The 22,145-nt window shown below is 46.9% G+C and overlaps 1 protein-coding gene across 1 annotated transcript in view; it reads left to right on the top strand.

The window, feature by feature from the left end:
• The window catches only part of RIC3 (RIC3 acetylcholine receptor chaperone), a 190,325-nt gene that overhangs the window by 127,168 nt on the left and 41,012 nt on the right, over positions 1-22,145 (top strand). Inside the window, exon 3 of the mRNA XM_078681006.1 lies at positions 17,226-17,304. Coding sequence (XP_078537132.1) covers positions 17,226-17,304 — 79 coding nt within the window. The remainder of the gene's footprint in view (positions 1-17,225; positions 17,305-22,145) is intronic.

Raw genomic sequence — 22,145 nt, forward strand, 5'->3', positions numbered from 1 at the left:
TGAAAAGTAGACACCCAGGGGAATTCAGGATGGGGTGACTCAACTGCCTCCCACCAGGTTCTGTTACCCAGAATCCCTTGCAAACCTAAAACATGGACAAAAAAAACGCATTTTCCTCACATTTCTGTGGTGGAAAGTTCTGGAATCTGCGTGGATCAACAAATGTCCACCCACCCCGTTTTCCCCCAGGTCTCCCAAAAAAATGGTACCTCACTTGCCTGGGTCTGCCTAGTGCCTGCGACAGGAAACAGCGCAAAACGCAACGTGTTCGCACCGCAATTTTGCAGTGAAAACGGGCCCTTTTTTGGCAAAGTGTCTACCTTTTGTTTTTGAACCGTAGCTCGGCCGGCCCCTAGGGAAACCTAGCAAACCTATACATTTTTGAAAACTAGACAACCAGGGGAATTCAGGATGGGGTGACTCAACTGCCTCCCACCAGGTTCTGTTACTCAGAATCCCTTGCAAACCTAACAAATGGACAAAAAAAACGCATTTTCCTCACATTTCTGTGGTGGAAAGTTCTGGAATCTGCGTGGATCAACACATTTCTACCCACCCCGTGTTCCCCGAGGTCTCCCGAAAACAATGGTACCTCACTTGCCTGGGTCTGCCTAGTGCCTTCGACAGGAAACGGCGCAAAACGCAACCTGGTCGCACCTCAATTTCGCAGTCAATACTGGTCCTTTTTTGGCTAAGTGCCTACCTGTAGTATTTGAACCCTAGCTCTGCCGGTACCTAGGGAAACCTAGCAAACCTATACATTTTTGAAAAGTAAACATCCAGGGGAATTCAGGATGGGGTGACTCAACTGCCTTTCCACAGGTTCTATTACCCAGAATCCCTTGCAAAGCTAAATAATTGACAAAAAAACACATTTTCCTCACATTTCTGTGGTGGAAAGTTGTGGAATCTGCGTGGATCAACGAATTTTCACCCACCCATTGTTCCCCCAGGTCTCCCAAGAAAAATGGTACCTCACTTGCCTGGGTCTCCCTAGTGCCTGCGACAGGAAACAGCGCAAAAAGCAACGTGTTCGCACCGCAATTTCGCAGTGAAAACGGGCCCTTTTTTGGCAAAGTGCCTACCTTTCGTTTTTGAAGCCTAGCTCTGCCGGCACCTAGGGAAACCTAGCAAACCTATACATTTCTAAAAAATAGACACCTAGGGGAATTCAGGATGGGGTTACTCAACTGCCTCCCACCATGTTCTGTTACCCAGAATCCCTTGCAAAGCTAAAAAAATTGTAAAAAAAATGCATTTTCCTCACATTTCTGAGGTGGAAAGTTCTGGAATCTGCGTGGATCAACATATTTCCACCCACCCCGCGTTCCCCCAGGTATCCTGAACAAAATGGTACCTCACTTGCCTGGGTCTGCCTAGTGCCTGCGACAGGAAACTGCGCAAAACGCAACGTGTTCGCACTGCAATTTCGCAGTGAAAACAGGCCCTTTTTTGGCAAAGTGTCTACCTTTCGTTTTTGAACCCTAGCTCGGCCGGCCCCTAGGGAAACCTAGCAAACCTATACATTTTTGAAAACTAGACACGCAGGGGAATTCAGGATGGGGTGACTCAACTGCCTCCCACCAGGTTCTGTTACTCAGAATCCCTTGCAAACCTAACAAATGGACAAAAAAAATGCATTTTCCTAACATTTCTGTGGTGGAAAGTTCTGGAATCTGCGTGGATCAACAAATTTCTACCCACCCCGTGTTCCCCGAGGTCTCCCGAAAACAATGGTACCTCACTTGCCTGGGTCTGCCTAGTGCCTTCGACAGGAAACGGCGCAAAACGCAACCTGGCCGCACCTCAATTTCGCAGTCAATACTGGTCCTTTTTTGGCTAAGTGCCTACCTGTAGTATTTGAACCCTAGCTCTGCCGGCACCTAGGGAAACCTAGCAAACCTATACATTTTTGAAAAGTAAACATCCAGGGGAATTCAGGATGGGGTGACTCAACTGCCTCTCACCAGGTTCTATTACCCAGAATCCCTTGCAAAGCTAAATAATTGACAAAAAAACACATTTTCCTCACATTTCTGTGGTGGAAAATTGTGGAATCTGCGTGGATCAACGAATTTTCACCCACCCATTGTTCCCCGAGGTCTCCCAAGAAAAATGGTACCTCACTTGCCTGGGTCTGCCTAGTGCCTGCGACAGGAAACAGCGCAAAAAGCAACGTGTTCGCACCGCAATTTCGCAGTGAAAACTGGCCCTTTTTTGGCAAAGTGCCTACCTTTCGTTTTTGAAGCCTACCTCTGCCGGCACCTAGGGAAACCTAGCAAACCTATACATTTCTAAAAAATAGACACCTTGGGGAATTCAGGATGGGGTTACTCAACTGCCTCCCACCATGTTCTGTTACCCAGAATCCCTTGCAAAGCTAAAAAAATTGTAAAAAAAAAATGCATTTTCCTCACATTTCTGAGGTGGAAAGTTCTGGAATCTGCGTGGATCAACATATTTCCACCCACCCCGCGATCCCCCAGGTATCCTGAACAAAATGGTACCTCACTTGCCTGGGTCTGCCTAGTGCCTGCGACAGGAAACTGCGCAAAACGCAACGTGTTCGCACTGCAATTTCGCAGTGAAAACAGGCCCTTTTTTGGCAAAGTGTCTACCTTTCGTTTTTGAACCCTAGCTCGGCCGGCCCCTAGGGAAACCTAGCAAACCTATACATTTTTGAAAACTAGACACGCAGGGGAATTCAGGATGGGGTGACTCAACTGCCTCCCACCAGGTTCTGTTACTCAGAATCCCTTGCAAACCTAACAAATGGACAAAAAAAATGCATTTTCCTAACATTTCTGTGGTGGAAAGTTCTGGAATCTGCGTGTATCAACAAATTTCTACCCACCCCGTGTTCCCCGAGGTCTCCCGAAAACAATGGTACCTCACTTGCCTGGGTCTGCCTAGTGCCTTCGACAGGAAACGGCGCAAAACGCAACGTGGTCGCACCTCAATTTCGCAGTCAATACTGGTCCTTTTTTGGCTAAGTGCCTACCTGTAGTATTTGAACCCTAGCTCTGCCGGCACCCTTGAAACCTAGCAAACCTATACATTTTTGAAAAGTAAACATCCAGGGGAATTCAGGATGGGGTGACTCAACTGCCTTTCCACAGGTTCTATTACCCAGAATCCCTTGCAAAGCTAAATAATTGACAAAAAAACAAATTTTCCTCACATTTCTGTGGTGGAAAGTTGTGGAATCTGCGTGGATCAACGAATTTTCACCCACCCATTGTTCCCCCAGGTCTCCCAAGAAAAATGGTACCTCACTTGCCTGGGTCTCCCTAGTGCCTGCGACAGGAAACAGCGCAAAAAGCAACGTGTTCGCACCGCAATTTCGCAGTGAAAACGGGCCCTTTTTTGGCAAAGTGCCTACCTTTCGTTTTTGAAGCCTAGCTCTGCCGGCACCTAGGGAAACCTAGCAAACCTATACATTTCTAAAAAATAGACACCTAGGGGAATTGAGGATGGGGTTACTCAACTGCCTCCCACCATGTTCTGTTACCCAGAATCCCTTGCAAAGCTAAAAAAATTGTAAAAAAAATGCATTTTCCTCACATTTCTGAGGTGGAAAGTTCTGGAATCTGCGTGGATCAACATATTTCCACCCACCCCGCGTTCCCCCAGGTATCCTGAACAAAATGGTACCTCACTTGCCTGGGTCTGCCTAGTGCCTGCGACAGGAAACTGCGCAAAACGCAACGTGTTCGCACTGCAATTTCGCAGTGAAAACAGGCCCTTTTTTGGCAAAGTGTCTACCTTTCGTTTTTTAACCCTAGCTCGGCCGGCCCCTAGGGAAACCTAGCAAACCTATACATTTTTTAAAACTAGACACGCAGGGGAATTCAGGATGGGGTGACTCAACTGCCTCCCACCAGGTTCTGTTACTCAGAATCCCTTGCAAACCTAACAAATGGACAAAAAAAACGCATTTTCCTCACATTTCTGTGGTAGAAAGTTCTGGAATCTGCGTGGATCAACACATTTCCACCCACCCCGTGTTCCCCCAGGTCTCCCGAAAAAAATGGTACCTCACTTGCCTGGGTCTGCCTAGTGCCTGCGACAGGAAACAGCGCAAAACACAATGTGTTCGCACCGCAATTTCACAGTGAAAACGGGACCTTTTTTGGCAAAGTGTCTACCTTTTGTTTTTGAACCGTAGCTCGGCCGGCCCCTAGGGAAACCTAGCAAACCTATACATTTCTGAAAAGTAGACACCCAGGGGAATTCAGGATGGGGTGACTCAACTGCCTCCCACCAGGTTCTGTTACCCAGAATCCCTTGCAAACCTAAAACATGGACAAAAAAAACGCATTTTCCTCACATTTCTGTGGTGGAAAGTTCTGGAATCTGCGTGGATCAACAAATGTCCACCCACCCCGTTTTCCCCCAGGTCTCCCAAAAAAATGGTACCTCACTTGCCTGGGTCTGCCTAGTGCCTGCGACAGGAAACAGCGCAAAACGCAACGTCTTCGCACCGCAATTTTGCAGTGAAAACGGGCCCTTTTTTGGCAAAGTGTCTACCTTTCGTTTTTGAACCGTAGCTCGCCCGGCCCCTAGGGAAACCTAGCAAACCTATACATTTTTGAAAACTAGACAACCAGGGGAATTCAGGATGGGGTGACTCAACTGCCTCCCACCAGGTTCTGTTACTCAGAATCCCTTGCAAACCTAACAAATGGACAAAAAAAACGCATTTTCCTCACATTTCTGTGGTGAAAAGTTCTGGAATCTGCGTGGATCAACAAATTTCTACCCACCCCGTGTTCCCCGAGGTCTCCCGAAAACAATGGTACCTCACTTGCCTGGGTCTGCCTAGTGCCTTCGACAGGAAACGGCGCAAAACGCAACCTGGTCGCACCTCAATTTCGCAGTCAATACTGGTCCTTTTGTGGCTAAGTGCCTACCTGTAGTATTTGAACCCTAGCTCTGCCGGCACCTAGGGAAACCTAGCAAACCTATACATTTTTGAAAAGTAAACATCCAGGGGAATACAGGATGGGGTGACTCAACTGCCTCTCCACAGGTTCTATTACCCAGAATCCCTTGCAAAGCTAAATAATTGACAAAAAAACACATTTTCCTCACATTTCTGTGGTGGAAAGTTGTAAAATCTGCGTGGATCAACGAATTTTCACCCACCCATTGTTCCCCCAGGTCTCCCAAGAAAAATGGTACCTCACTTGCCTGGGTCTGCCTAGTGCCTGCGACAGGAAACAGCGCAAAAAGCAACGTGTTCGCACCGCAATTTCGCAGTGAAAACGGGCCCTTTTTTGGCAAAGTGCCTACCTTTCGTTTTTGAAGCCTAGCTCTGCCGGCACCTAGGGAAACCTAGCAAACCTATACATTTCTAAAAAATAGACACCTAGGGGAATTCAGGATGGGGTTACTCAACTGCCTCCCACCATGTTCTGTTACCCAGAATCCCTTGCAAAGCTAAAAAAATTGTAAAAAAAAATGCATTTTCCTCACATTTCTGAGGTGGAAAGTTCTGGAATCTGCGTGGATCAACATATTTCCACCCACCCCGCGTTCCCCCAGGTATCCTGAACAAAATGGTACCTCACTTGCCTGGGTCTGCCTAGTGCCTGCGACAGGAAACTGCGCAAAACGCAACGTGTTCGCACTGCAATTTCGCAGTGAAAACAGGCCCTTTTTTGGCAAAGTGTCTACCTTTCGTTTTTGAACCCTAGCTCGGCCGGCCCCTAGGGAAACCTAGCAAACCTATACATTTTTTTAAACTAGACACGCAGGGGAATTCAGGATGGGGTGACTCAACTGCCTCCCACTAGGTTCTGTTACCCAGAATCCCTTGCAAACCTAAAACATGGACAAAAAAAACGCATTTTCCTCACATTTCTGTGGTGGAAAGTTCTGGAATCTGCGTGGATCAACAAATGTCCACCCACCCCGTTTTCCCCCAGGTCTCCCAAAAAAATGGTACCTCACTTGCCTGGGTCTGCCTAGTGCCTGCGACAGGAAACAGCGCAAAACGCAACGTGTTCGCACCGCAATTTTGCAGTGAAAACGGGCCCTTTTTTGGCAAAGTGTCTACCTTTCGTTTTTGAACCGTAGCTCGGCCGGCCCCTAGGGAAACCTAGCAAACCTATACATTTTTGAAAACTAGACAACCAGGGGAATTCAGGATGGGGTGACTCAACTGCCTCCCACCAGGTTCTGTTACTCAGAATCCCTTGCAAACCTAACAAATGGACAAAAAAGACGCATTTTCCTCACATTTCTGTGGTGGAAAGTTCTGGAATCTGCGTGGATCAACAAATTTCTACCCACCCCGTGTTCCCCGAGGTCTCCCGAAAACAATGGTACCTCACTTGCCTGGGTCTGCCTAGTGCCTTCGGCAGGAAACGGCGCAAAACGCAACCTGGTCGCACCTCAATTTCGCAGTCAATACTGGTCCTTTTTTGGCTAAGTGCCTACCTGTAGTATTTGAACCCTAGCTCTGCCGGCACCTAGGGAAACCTAGCAAACCTATACATTTTTGAAAAGTAAACATCCAGGGGAATTTAGGATGGGGTGACTCAACTGCATCTCACCAGGTTCTATTACCCAGAATCCCTTGCAAAGCTAAATAATTGACAAAAAAACACATTTTCCTTACATTTCTGTGGTGGAAAGTTGTGGAATCTGCGTGGATCAACGAATTTTCACCCACCCATTGTTCCCCCACGTCTCCCAAGAAAAATGGTACCTCACTTGCCTGGTTCTGCCTAGTGCCTGCGACAGGAAACAGCGCAAAAAGCAACGTGTTCGCACCGCAATTTCGCAGTGAAAACGGGCCCTTTTTTGGCAAAGTGCCTACCTTTTGTTTTTGAAGCCTACCTCTGCCGGCACCTAGGGAAACCTAGCAAACCTATACATTTCTAAAAAATAGACACCTAGGGGAATTCAGGATGGGGTTACTCAACTGCCTCCCACCATGTTCTGTTACCCAGAATCCCTTGCAAAGCTAAAAAAATTGTAAAAAAAAAATGCATTTTCCTCACATTTCTGAGGTGGAAAGTTCTGGAATCTGCGTGGATCAACATATTTCCACCCACCCCGTGTTCCCCCAGGTATCCTGAACAAAATGGTACCTCATTTGTCTGGGTCTGCCTAGTGCCTGCGACAGGAAACTGCGCTAAACGCAACGTGTTCGCACTGCAATTTCGCAGTGAAAACAGGCCCTTTTTTGGCAAAGTGTCTACCTTTCGTTTTTGAACCCTAGCTTGGCCGGCCCCTAGGTAAACCTAGCAAACCTATACATTTTTGAAAACTAGACACGCAGGGGAATTCAGGATGGGGTGACTCAACTGCCTCCCACTAGGTTCTGTTACTCAGAATCCCTTGCAAACCTAAAAAATGGACAAAAAAACGCATTTTCCTCACATTTCTGTGGTGGAAAGTTCTGGAATCTGCGTGGATCAACACATTTCCACCCACCCCGTGTTCCCCCAGGTCTCCCAAAAAAATGGTACCTCACTTGCCTGGGTCTGCCTAGTGCCTGCGACAGGAAACAGCGCAAAACGCAATGTGTTCGTACCGCAATTTCGCAGTGAAAACGGGCCCTTTTTTGGCAAAGCGTCTACCTTTTGTTTTTGAACCATAGCTCGGCCGGCCTCCAGGGAAACCTAGCAAACCTATACATTTTTTAAAGCTAGACACCCAGGGGAATTCAGGATGGGGTGACTCAACTGCCTCCCACCAGGTTCTGTTACCCAGAATTCCTTGTAAACCTAAAAAAATGGACAAAAAAAACACATTTTCCTCACATTTCTGTGGTGGAAAGTTCTGGAATCTGCGTGGATCAACAAATTTCCACCTACCCCGTGTTCCCCCAGGTCTCCCGAAAAAAATGGTACCTCACTTGCCTGGGTCTGCCTAGTGCCTGCGACAGGAAACAGCGCAAAACGCAACGTGTTCGCACCGCAATTTTGCAGTGAAAACGGGCCCTTTTTTGGCAAAGTGTCTACCTTTCGTTTTTGAACCGTAGCTCGGCCTGCCCCTAGGGAAACCTAGCAAACCTATACATTTTTGAAAACTAGACAACCAGGGGAATTCAGGATGGGGTGATTCAACTGCCTCCCACCAGGTTCTGTTACCCAGAATCCCTTGCAAAGCTAAAAAATTTACAAAACAAACGCATTTTCCTCACATTTCTGTGGTGGAAAGTTCTGGAATCTGCGTGGATCAACAAATTTCTACCCACCCCGTATTCCCCCAGGTCTCCTGAAAAAAATGGTACCTCACTTGCCTGGGTAGGCATAGTGCCTGCGACAGGAAACAGCGCAAAACGCAATGTGTTCGCACCGCAATTTTGCAGTGAAAACGGGCCCTTTTTTGGCAAAGAGTCTACCTTTCGTTTTTGAACCGTAGCCTGGCCGGCCCTTAGGGAAACCTAGCAAACCTATACATTTTTTAAAACTAGACACCAAGGGGAATTTAGGATGGAGTGACTCAATTGCCTCCCACCAGGTTCTGTTACCCAGAATCCCTTGCAAACATAAACAATCGACAAAAAAACACATTTTCCTCACATTTCTGTGGTGGAAAGTTCTGGAATCTGCGTGGATCAACAAATTTCCACCCATCCCGTGTTCCCCCAGGTCTCCCGAAAAAAATGGTACCTCACATGCCTGGGTAGGCATAGTGCCTGCGACAGGAAACAGCGCAAAACGCAATGTGTTCGCACTGCAATTTCGCAGTGAAAACGGGCCCTTTTTTGGCAAAGTGTCTACCTTTTGTTTGTGAACCGTAGCTCGGCCGGCCCCTAGGGAAACCTAGCAAACCTATACATTTTTGAAAACTAGACAACCAGGGGAATTCAGGATGGGGTGATTCAACTGCCTCCCACCAGGTTCTGTTACCCAGAATCCCTTGCAAAGCTAAAAAATTTACAAAAAAAACGCATTTTCCTCACATTTCTGTGGTGGAAAGTTCTGGAATCTGCGTGGATCAACAAATTTCTACCCACCCCGTATTCCCCCAGGTCTCCTGAAAAAAATGGTACCTCACTTGCCTGGGTAGGCATAGTGCCTGCGACAGGAAACAGCGCAAAACGCAATGTGTTCGCACCGCAATTTTGCAGTGAAAACGGGCCCTTTTTTGGCAAAGAGTCTACCTTTCGTTTTTGAACCGTAGCCTGGCCGGCCCTTAGGGAAACCTAGCAAACCTATACATTTTTGAAAACTAGACACGCAGGGGAATTGAGGATGGGGTGACTCAATTGCGTCCCACCAGGTTCTGTTACCCAGAATCCCTTGCAAATCTAAGAAATCGACAAAAAAAACGCATTTTCCTCACTTTTCTGTGGTGGAAAGTTCTGGAATCTGCGTGGATCAACAGATTTGCACCCACCCCGTGTTCCCCCAGGTCTCCTGAAAAAAATGGTACCTCACTTGCCTGGGTAGGCATAGTGCCTGCGACAGGAAACAGCGCAAAACGCAATGTGTTCGCACCGCAATTTCGCAGTGAAATCGGGCCCTCTTTTGGCAAAGAGTCTACCTTTCGTTTTTGAACCGTAGCACGGCTGGCCCCTAGGGAAACCTAGCAAACCTATACATTTTTTAAAACTAGACACCAAGGGGAATTTAGGATGGAGTGACTCAATTGCCTCCCACCAGGTTCTGTTACCCAGAATCCCTTGCAAACATAAACAATCGACAAAAAAACACATTTTCCTCACATTTCTGTGGTGGAAAGTTCTGGAATCTACGTGGATCAACAAATTTCCACCCATCCCGTGTTCCCCCAGGTCTCCCGAAAAAAATGGTACCTCACATGCCTGGGTAGGCATAGTGCCTGCGTCAGGAAACAGCGCAAAACGCAATGTGTTCGCACTGCAATTTCGCAGTGAAAACGGGCCCTTTTTTGGCAAAGTGTCTACCTTTTGTTTGTGAACCGTAGCTCGGCCGGCCCCTAGGGAAACCTAGCAAACCTATACATTTTTGAAAACTAGACACCCCGGGGAATTCAGGATGGGGTGACTCAAGTGCCTCCCACCAGGTTCTGTTACCCAGAATCCCTTGCAAAGCTAAAAAATTGTCAAACAAAACGCATTTTCCTCACATTTCTGAGGTGGAAAGTTCTGGAATCTGCGTGGATCAACACATTTCCACCCACCCCGCGTTCCCCCAGGTCTCCTGAAAAAAATGGTACCTCACTTGCGTGGGTAGGCATAGTGGCTGCAACAGGAACAGGCCAAAATCGAACAGTGGAGAATTTAAAATAACCTATAGCAAAATTACCTTATTTTTGGGGGGGGACCTGAGTTTTTGGCCCGGGGCTCGGCGGCAAACTTGTGAAACTACCAAACCCAAACAGTTCTGAAAACTAGACACCCAGGGGAGTCCAGGGAGGTATGGCATGCGTGGGTCCCCCAATGTTTTCCTACCCAGAGTTCCTTGCATACTTTAAATTTAGGTAAAAAAAATCACTTTTCCAAACTTTTTTGCGTGGGATCTCCGTGCCGGCACAAATGTCCTACCACCCAGCGTTCCCCTTGTTCTTCCGAGTAAAATGATACCTCACTTGTGTGGGTGGGCCAAAGCAGAACAGGCCAAAAATGTATTTTTAGGAAATTGTAGCATTCAGGATTGACAAATTAATCACAGAGAATTCAACTGTTTTGGGGTCATCCTAGTCACAGGCCTTTGGCCCACCCACACAAGTGAGGTATCATTTTACTCGGGAGATCAAGGGGAACGCTGGGTGGTAGGACATTTGTGCCGGCATGGAGATCCCACGCAAATATGTATGGGAAAGTGTTTTTTTTAACCTAAATGTAAGGTTTGCAGGGATTTCTGGGTAGGAAAACATTGGGGGACCCACGCATGCCATACCTCCCTGGACTCCCCCGGGTGTCTAGTTTTCAGAACTGTTTGGGTTTGGTAGTTTTCAAAGATGTCCGCCGAGCTCCGGGCCAAAAGCTCAGTTCACCCCCCAAAAAATAAGGTAGTTTTGCTAAAGGTAATTTTTAAGTCTCCACCGTACGAATTGGGCCTTTTCCTGTTGCAGCCACTATGCCTACCCACACAAGTGAGGTACCATTTTTATCGGGAAACCTGGGGGAACTCTGGGTGGGAGGAAATTTGTGTGAGCCCAGTGATGCCACGCTTTCCCACACAAAAAAGTGTGAAAAAACGTTTTTTTTTCAGCTAAAATTGAGGTTTGCAAGGGATTCTGGGTAAAGGAACGTTGGAGTATCCAGGCAAGCCATACCTCCTCCTCTGCTTTTCAGAAATGTGTGGGTTTGGTAGGTTTACCTAGATGGCCGTCTAGCACGGGGCCAACAACCCAGGTAACCCCCTTGCAAAAGCTGGTGGTTTTCAAATAGGCAATTTGCCTATGTGAAAACCACCAGCTTTTGCAAAAAAAAACACTGACATCAAGTTTCCAAACACACACACATACTGGTTGGATTTGGCACGAGGGTGAGTGATGGTTCAGTATATAGCATTGTATTAGCAAGTGATTTCACAAAAAATGAAATACACTGTTAATAATGGAAAGGACAAGAAACTGAACCATTGACTCACAGCTCGTGAGCTGTAAAGCCACGACAAGACACCAACCGCTTTACAGGCCATTCATACACCTTTCATACATGTGACACATACAAAACATTCACACCGCCAGCCGCGGACCCATCACATTACTACACTTCCACCAGCAGACAACACCAATCAAGGGCCCATCACTTTCACACGCCAACATTCCTGACACAGCAACAACACAAACTCATGGATTACATGGAGTGGCGCTCAACTAGCACTGTGTATAGTAACCAGCATTAAGTCACTTCCCACACACCGCCAGCAAAGCACCAGTCCACGCATACCACCAGTCAAGCACCAGAGCAGACACACCGCCAGTCAAGCACCAGACGACGCACACCGCCAGCCAAGTACCAGTCCACACACACACCACCAGGAAAGCACCAGTCCACAGACACCGCCAGCCAAGCACCAGTCCAGGCACACCACCAGCCAAGCACCAATCCAATGACAACACCAGGCAAGCGCAAGAGCACGCACACCGCCAACCAAACACCAGACCACGCACACCGCCAGGCAAGCACCAGTCCACACACACCGCCAGGACAGCACCACTCCACACACATAGCCAGCCAAGCACCAGTCCAGGCACACCACCAGCCAAGCACCAGTCCAGGCACACCACCAGCCAAGCACCAATCCAAACACACCAACAGGCAAGTGCAAGACCATGCACACCACCAACCAAACACCAGACGACACACACCACCAGCCAAACACCAGTCCACACACATCACCAGGCAAGAGCCACTCCACACACACCGCCAGCCAAGCTCCAGCCCAGGCACACCACCAGCCAAGCACCAATCCCAACACACCACCAGGCAAGCGCAAGACCACGCACACCGCCAACCAAACAAGAGACCACGCACACCGCCAGCCAAGCACCAGTCCACAGACACCGCCAGACAAGCACCAGTCCACAGACACCGCCAGCCAAGCGCCAAACCATGCACACCGTTAGACAATGGACACTACACGCAAACCAACATCATACGTTAGTTTTTCTTCAAAATAAAAAACAAACAAAAACAAATTGCAAATTGATACAAATCTACCAACACAACAACTAAATCTAAAAAGACTACACAAATGCCAACTTTGAAACTGAACAATAAGTTTTAAAGAATAAAGACCAACCAGTTCACTTTACCACTCATGGAATCTCCCAAAAATTATTTTGCGGTGGTACAATATAAAACAAGCAGGTACACACAGCCCAGGGTTTGAAGGGCAGTCGGGGCAGTACATACGAACCTCCTTCCGCAAACCTCTTCGCCAACAGACTCTACATCTCCGACTGGGAAAGTCTTTTGAGGTTGTAGGAGAAATTTGATCAGGAAAGTGGCGATCTTTCAATCTGGCAACATCCTCCACCACTCCAACTCTAGGAACACTTGCCTGTTCCACTAAAACAAGGCTGCCTATTACAGACTCCTGAAACTTTACAAAAGTCATCTTTGACTGGGGACAAGATTTCTGGAACACAACAAAAGCATTAAAGGTTGCCAAGTGGAGAAGATGGATAGCCAACTTCTTGTACCAAATGTAAGCCTTTCAAAGAGCAGCATACGGTTCCAACCTCTGATCTACTCTGTCAACACCACCCATGTGCCTATTATAGTCTAAAATGCACACAGGTTTGCGCGCTTTTGCAACCTGACCCCAAACAGTCACCGGTTCAGTGCTTTCATCATGTATGGAAGTCAACATGTAGACATCTCTCCTGTCTGAAAACTTCACAGCTATAAGCTCCTCACAACGCAATGCACTGCACTGTCCCCGAGCAAGCTTTTGACAAACAAGTTCTTTTGGGAAACCTTTACGGTTTGAGCGGATTGTGCCACAAGCAACAGTGTCCACTTTGGCCAATTCCCTGAACAACCTCACACCAGTGTAGAAGTTATCGACATACAAATGATGGCCTTTGTTAAAAAATCCACGACCAAGTTCCCACACAATTTTCTCAGTCACTCCAAAAGTCGACGGACAACCAGGGGGGTTAATCCTGGATTCCTTACCAGAGTACACCCTGAAATTAGAGACATATCCAGTCAGACTGTCACACAGCATATAAAGCTTAATTCCATAGCGTGCCCTCTTACTAGGAATGTATTGCCGAAATACCAAGCGGCCCTTGAACAACAGCAAAGACTCATCCACTGCAATTTCTTTCCCAGGATAAAAGATCTCAGGAAATCGATCAACGAAATGATCAATGACAGGCCAAATCTTGAAAAGACGGTCACAATCAGGGTGATCTCGTGCCAAAGCAGAACTATTGTCAACAAAATGCATCATCCGAAGCAGAAGCAAATACCTATCACGACTCATGACTGCCGGAAATATAGCTGTTGCCATCAAGAGACTAGTAGACCAATATGAAGCCATTGATGGTTTCCTAAGCAAGCCCATCAAAAAAGTTAAACCCAAAAACTTTTTCATCTCCTCCATATTTGTGGGAGTCCACCAGGTAGCTCTAGCGTGGGGCTTAAGGCTGGAACTGTTCACCCTCAAAACATGTTCAGCATACAAATTAGTCTGCTCTACAATCTCTGCCAAAAACACATCATCCATAAACAACTTGAAAAAATCAATAGGCTAAAAGTTTTCAGTGTTCACCCTACACCCTGGAACACCAGTAAATTCAGGCAATGCCGGCTGCACCATGCCTGGTGCAACCCAGAGGTCAGAACTTTCAACGTCAAGTCTTGCAGCCGCAGGCTGCCGCCCAGCTGCCTCTTGTCTCACTACACCAACTGGAAGTCTAGCAGCCCCAGGCTGCAGTCCAGATGTCTCTTGCCGCACTATTGGCACAGCAATGTCCTCCCCAACCACAGGCACTTCATCCACACCAAAAGTAGCTTCATCAGCACTGAGAGTATCTTCATCATCAGATGAAGCCATGTGTAGAGAAAACTCACTACCTGAATCTTCACCTCCCACCTCTGGCTCAGAATCAGAGTCAGTCTCTGGACCATGGTCAGAGGAAGAATCAAAAAGCATTCCAACAACTTGCTGAGCGGTAATCTGGCAGCTAGCCATTATCCTTACAAATAAAGGAGTCTGCACAAACAAGTCAACAACCACAACACTGTGCAAAGTAAGTAAAAAAATGTAAGCCTTTATCACAAATATCTATATTTAGAAAAAATATACAATTCACTTACAAGACACAACTACACTCACCAGCACCTACTCTGCAAAGACACAGCAAATAGGCAACGATATTCCACTAGAAAGAGAAGGAAAAAAACTTACATCTACAGAAGTACACATCAAGAACAAATGCAAAACATGTTTTACAATCTGAAAAAACAGAAACCAAACATACTCGTATTATTACACACTTTACAAAAAAAACAATAACATTTGAATTGAACAAAAAAGGTCTCTTACCAAACACATGCAACTACACAAACAGCAGAACAACAGAACCACCAGTAACGGAACCGCACACTACAACAATCTAAAGAGAAAAAAAACAATACACATTAGAAGAAACAAAAACAACACACATTACAACAGGCTATGTCACAGGGTATGTCACAAATGGGGTGTCTGTCCCCATGGGGGGGCAGAATAAAAATCCTTATACACATAGGTACCCTGGAAGCAAACCTACGGAGGGCAGAGAGGCCAAATAAAGACACTAATCTGCCCCCAGAGGGGGCAGAACATTCTTTTGAAAAAAAATGGGCCCAAGGAAGCGACCCTTAGCCAAGGGGTCGCTTCCTATAAAAAAATAAAAAATTGAGTCTAGTGGGCTTTTCTATCCCCCCCTGGGTCCTGAAACGGTAAAAAAAACAGCCGATCTGCCCCCAGGGGGGCAGAACCTGTCTAACATATTAATATTGCCCCCTGGAAGCGACCCTTGCCCAAGGGGTCGCTTCCTTTATAAAAAAAAAACAATCACTGGTGTCTAGTGGGCTTTTCTGCCCCCCCTGGGTCCAGATTCGGCCCAAAAACCGGCTGATGGGGGCAGAAAAGTCTAAAAAAAATTATTGGCCCCTAGGAAGCGACCCTTACCCAAGGGGTCGCTTCCTTTACAAGTAAAATACAATCCCTGGTGTCTAGTGGGCTTTTCTGCCCCCCCCGGGTCCAGATTCGGCCCAAAAACCGGCCGATCTGCCCCGGGGGGGGGCAGAAAAGTCTGAAATTAAATTTACCCCAAAGGAAGTGACCCATGCCCAAGGGGTTGCTCCCTGCTTACATAAAAAAAATAAAGAAACAATCCCTGGTGTCTAGTGGGGGCATTTCTGGTGCAGGATCGATCCTGAACCAGAAATGCCCTGCATTGGGACATCAGGGGAGAGGAAACACTGTTTCCTCCCCCCCGATGCCTCAAGGCACCAAGAAACGGCCCATCCTGCCCCACCGGAGCACCAAAAACCTACCTGTAGCTGGATGCGCTGGAAACAAATGGCTTCCAGCGCGTCCAGCGCTTCCTGATGACATTGACGCGCGCTGTGCGCGCTGACAGCACCAGGAAGCGTGGGGGGGCCAGGGGGTGGCAGCGGAAAGTCTTCCGCTGCCACCCCAGCTGAAATCCAAACGATCGATGTCCCAGGGGGGGAGCGCCAGCGCTCCCCCCGAGGGCTGTGCTGATGACGGAGCGGTTCCGTCATCAGCACAGCCCAACCAACGCTGATGACGGAACCGCTCCGTCATCAGCGTCGAAGGGGTTAAATGCTACCGCCCAGTTATTTAAATCCAATGACTCACCATTGCCCATTGTTTTATGAATACGAAAAGGAGAGAGAGGGAATATATAACGGATAATTGTGTAGTATGCTATAGTATTGCTATCAAGGGGTCTGGTGACATCAGAAATCACAAGCCCGAAGCCTGAGTGTTTTTAAATGTTCCTAGAATCCTGAGGTGGCACTATAGAGTCATATTACTCATGTTACCTATAATTTGTATATTATATGTTTCTTTTGGAGTAGTTAAGTTGAAAAATCTGCTTTCTTCAAAGTGATGCTAACAGTGGGTACTGATATGAATTAGAATGCTTAGGTTTTGTTGACCTTTTTAAAAATACATTTTTGACTAACCAATTAACAATGGTGGGGACTGCATAGTTAGGAATTTTTTCAACTTTACCAAATAATTTGTGATTTCACAAAAAAGTTTGTTTCATGCTCAGATGGATGAAAATATTACTGCCACGAACTGTGCTGCATAATGTGCATTTTTTCCCGCATAGCTTAAATAACCTTGATGCATAAATGAGTTCCCCAAGTTTCATAATCATAGAAGTCTTGGCAATGGGAAAACTTTGCAGAACGGTTTGGGGACTGTCATTATGATATTACAATCCATGCTTCACAGGGGAACATGAAACATGTTCCATATTTCACAGTTAACTATTTTGTGCAATAAAGGCACATCCCCAAACATAATGACATTACCAGCAGTATTATTAAAACATCAGAATTTACTAAAAATAAATGATCACGTTGAGAAGGCAAACGTATTCCTGCATTGAAGAAAATGTGTAATATGTGTTGAAATATAATATTGCCTTCTCGAAGTTATTTATTGAGGCATTGACTGGCTCCTTTCCATGCAATTTCACCTGCCTGCATCAAGATTATTATTGATTTTTTCAGTTGAACAGATTCCCATTTAATGCCACAGTAACACAGTGTTATTGTCCTCCAGCTTTCAACAAAGGGACGAGGCGGCCCAGAGGAAAAGACGTGCACTCCTACTGCAAATGGAAATTTGAAGAGGAAAATCAGTAAGTTGTAACAGCTTTACTGTGTGATCGTCTAGGTGATTGAGGTCGGTGCAAAATAATATGTTTCTATGGCTTAGATGGCCACAGATTGTTGGTAGCAGTTTAACAAGGCATCCCTTGAGTCTGAATAGCTTACATGAGCCAAATAAATGGGCCCTCGATGTGTACAGTACAATGCTCCAAAGCAACCAAAATGTTTTTATAAAATTGAACAAATACCACTTTAATAAAAGATTGCACTTCTAAAACAGTGTTTATTTTACAAGCACATTTTAGGCCGTATTACAAGTTTGGTGGTCAATAAGACCGCCAAACCCGTGGTGTCTGTCCGTCCACAGCAACACTGCAGGCCCACCCAAAGTATTATGAGTGCGGCAATCAGACTGCCACAGGGCTGCTGCGACCGCTGGAGATCCAGGATCCCGCGGCAGCTGCACATTGGTCAGGCATAGTAATGTGCTGGTGGTGCCATTGCGGCACCGGCAAGCATATTAGGAGTTTCCAAACCACCATCCTTTCCACGGCAGTGGACCCGCAATGAAAAGGGTGGCGGTGAGGCATCTAAGGGGGGCCCTGCTGGTCCTGGGGGTGCAATAGAAGGTTTAGAGCTCTTTGTCTAGTTTTTAAGTGCAATTAGCATGTATAGAAATGTATTTTTGTACTTTGACCAATGTCACTGCTTATAAGCATGGTAATTTCATTGTGTGCATGAGAAGACAGAAGAAAGATTTTCTTTTGGCAGTCTTTCTTGGTCAGCCAGAAAAACGTGTTGCTCATTTCCCCAAACTTTAACATATTCACCCGTGTTTCGTCACAGTAATACACATAAACAAAGAACTTTAAAGATTGTTTAAGCTGAACAGCTGCCGTTTTGGAGTGGGGTTCTCAACTACAACTGATCTATTGCTGACAGTAAAAAACATGATAATTTTTCACGTTAGACAATAAAAAGTATCGAAAGTGAATTAGGGGGTTAGTCAATTTCTCAAATTCCACTTTGCCTAATCAAAGATTTGTCTTATTTAGATGTTATATCACTCTAGTCCAGAGGTCTTCAAACTGGGGGGCGGGCCCCCCTAGGGGGGCCTCGAGTGATATCAGGGGGGGCGCCAGGCTCTGGCCAAAAGAAACCTTATGCTTTGTTTTCAGCCTAAACAAATGAGCTGCAGTAAGCACGTCTGTAATGGGCCATCATTCACATCCTTTGTCATTTAAATCCTGGCTGGGAGAAGGTGTCAAAAGGGAAGGGACTTCAAATTTTCTCCAAGACCCAAACTGCCATTTTGAATAACCACACTGGATCCTTTGCACATTAGTAAGGCCTGCCTCACCGGAATAGTATGTTTGGAAATCATGTATTTGTTTGCATTTCTAAAACAGTGACAGAACTTAGCTGCAATGTTTAAATAAGTCTAGACCTATTTAAACATTGCCAGTTAAATAAAATAATTGTGAAATATTTTGAGGGGGGGGCCCGGCGAATTGTTTTTCTACACTGGGGGGGGCACGGAATAAAAAAGTTTGAAGACCACTGCTCTAGTCCATGTGGATATTCTGTCATTGTGAATTACTTATTCTCCAATGTCACCAAATAATGTCAGTAAACATCTACATTCTTCAAGTGCAATGTGCAAAACTATGTTAGTCATATATCTCCCTCCACGACTACTGTTGATTAAGGTAATTAATTAAAGAGTTGCAAAAAGTAAATCTATGACAGACTCTTTCATGCATATATAAATGAAAGAAAAGTAATAACAGTTCTGTTAGCAGACAGCTAATCCAACCTTTGTACATTGCTATTATGCTGCTGCAAAAATGTATTAGTACAGTCTATGGTTCCAATTGCATCCACAGTTCTTTGTCCTTAATAAGACTTCCTGGGTGTTTAGTCTCAAGTAAGATAATGTACTCCGATGCCATCCTTCTCTGAGTCTCTGTTGGATTTGAGTATCTTTACCGCCTGCCTGGCGGGGAATCGTTGATGGCTGTAGAGAGGGAAGCGGGTGCAGGAGGGCAGCATTATTAAACACACACATATATACATATATATGTGGTAACAATTATTAAAAATATAAATGTCACAGTATATTTTTTTTTACTAATGTATATATATAAATATATATATATGTATATATTCAATACACCAATATAAACAATTGCATTGCAAAACAGATTAAATAATTCATCTAATAAAAAATGTCAATCATTTAAAATCCCTAAAGACACATTGACGGGGCATGGCCAAGATGGCGACGGAGTAGGTCGTGCCTGCTCGTCGTTTCGTTCCCTGGCCTGGGCCCACGCCACATAGCGGAGCATAGTGGATCCCCTGACATTGCTCTGGATCTCACCTTGGTCCGGTGACTGCTGCAGAGACATAACTCTGGAAGCAGTGCGGTGCCAGCACATATTTTGGTGACTGGCGTCCTACCTGACGCCGAGCGACCTGCAGTCTATCTAACAGGCGGGCGGAGAGGCGCCTTTGGTGGTTGCGCATCCCTGTGAGGATCCTTCCGGCGGCCCTCTGTGAGTCTGTAGCGAGTGCCGCGCCGGAGAGGAGACGCTGCAATCCACCTCTGATGGGAGCCGCGACCACACCAGTGAAGCAGCTCCTCCTGTGGGGTGAGAAAATGGCAACTGGCGGCGGGTGCCGATAGCGGAGCTGATCTCGTCGATCCCAGCAGCGGAGCCCGCATGCGGCGACAGCGGACCCCCTGGAGGCTACGATCCGCCCTCTCTAGAAGACTTGGGAGCTGGGAAGACCAGGCCTGGGCTCACGAGCTTCGGCAAATGGCCTGAAAGAGACTATGACAGTGCTACGCGCCAGACTCTCTGAAGGGCGCCCTCCCACTGGCTGGGGGGGTGCCCTGTTTGAGGCCCTGTGGAGTGCTGTGCTGAAGTCCACGTAAGCCTGGGGAACAGCTCAGCGTGCGGACCAGAGTGGGGCCCTCTTGTACATGGGGGGTCCAGGAGCTGATCTGACTGGGAGGTGACGTTGTGCGCTGCTCTAGCACGGGACATTTGTGGACTTCGTCCATCATGTTTTCAGTTGTAAGTTCTTTGTTGTGGGTTTCAGGGTTTACTCCGCCTCCCCTAGCCAAGACGGGTTGATGGTCTTTGCACTTAGCTCCTCATATCCCCCTCTACAGACCATGGGGCAACTTCTTGTAGGTTACTCCAGGATCTCCCCTTATGCCGACTGATATTAAGATCCTGTCCCTTAACGTTAAGGGGCTTAACAACCTCACTAAAAGGTGAGCAGTCTTGTCCTTTCTCGAAAACTCCGAAGCCTACATCTGCCTGCTCCAAGAAACACACCTTCTCCCGACTGATACGCATAGGCTGAGGTCCAGGGCCTTTCCTTTTCAATTGTTCTCTTCTCATTCCTCTAAAACAACGGGGATGGCGATCCTGGTCTTAGCTCAGTTCCCAAGTCTGATAGATTGCAAACAGGCTGAGATCAAGGGTAGATTTCTGGCACACACCTTCACCCTGGGCACACACACTCGTACAGTAGCTACTGTAAATGTTCCCAACGAAGGCCAAGAGGGATTAATCCGAAAAGTAATACAGGCCTCCCTGACAAAACTGTGCTCCTAGGGGGAGGGTTTAACCTGGCATTTGATGGCACGATGGTCCGGTTAGGGCAGCGATGGGGGCAGATGGGGGCTCTTTCTGGGGACGGGATATGTCTTCTGGCAGAGGCTGGGCTCATAGACATTTGGTGGCTGCGCCACCCAGAGTCCAGAGAATACACCTTTTACTCCCACCCCCACAAGACATACACCAGAATTGATTACATGCTCACCTCCAACACATTGACCCAACAGACACGAGATGTTGAAATCCTTCACTGCCCCTTATCAGACCACTCGGCGGTGCGGATTTCTCTATCCTTGCATCAACCCCGGCCCTCACAACAATTCTGGCACTTGCGTGAGACCATGCTACAGCGCCCTTCAGTGGTACAACAAATCCAACAGTACATAACTAACTACCTAGATCTCAATGACTCCCCTTCCATTTCTACAACAACCCTTTGGGAGGCCCTAAAGGCAGTAGTTAGAGTGGTATTCCTGAGTATAGCGGGAGCAGACAATAAGGTCAGGAGAGAGAAAAGGGAGCACCTATCCAGGGAAGTAGCTGGATTAAAATGCATCCACCAACGGAGGGGGGCACCTAGAGTCTGGAAACAGCTTAAGGCGGCTAGGGCGCAGCTAGCAGGGCTGCATGTTGACCGGGCTGAATACACAGTCCTTCGCCTGACACATGCCTTCTATGTGGGGGGACAGATGTGGGAAACTTCTTGCCAATAGGTTGCTTCCACAGCGACAGGCGTCCCGTGTTACTATGACCCGGGACCAACTGGGGAGAGAGTGCAATACCGATCATAAAATTGTAGATGAGTTTTGGCACTTTTATGAGACCCTATATAAGGCTCAGACTCTGCCTAATGAGGAGCCGGCCCGCCATCTGCAAGAGGTCGCTACTTTTAAACATTTACCAAGCCATGCGGAGGAGCTCATGGTCCCTATCCACTTAGAGGAAGTGGTTTCTGCCATCTCTCATTTGAAACTTCACAAGTCACCGGGTCCGGACGGCTTCTCTTCCGTTTTCTATAAAAAGTTTTGTGCGCTGCTAGCCCCACTGCTGGTGTGGGTCTACAACTCGATCAGGACTGTTCATGCCACCTCTCTCCCACCTTCCATGCTGGAGGCATTGATCATGGTAATACCTAGACCGGGCAAGAATAGGCACTTGTTTGGTTCCTTTCGCCCCATATCCCTCCTGAATGTGGATCTAAAGATTTTAAATGGGATCCTGACATGTAGGCTCTC

The sequence above is a fragment of the Lissotriton helveticus genome, chromosome 3_1 (genome assembly GCF_964261635.1).
Source record: "Lissotriton helveticus chromosome 3_1, aLisHel1.1, whole genome shotgun sequence".
Lineage (NCBI taxonomy): Eukaryota > Metazoa > Chordata > Amphibia > Caudata > Salamandridae > Lissotriton > Lissotriton helveticus.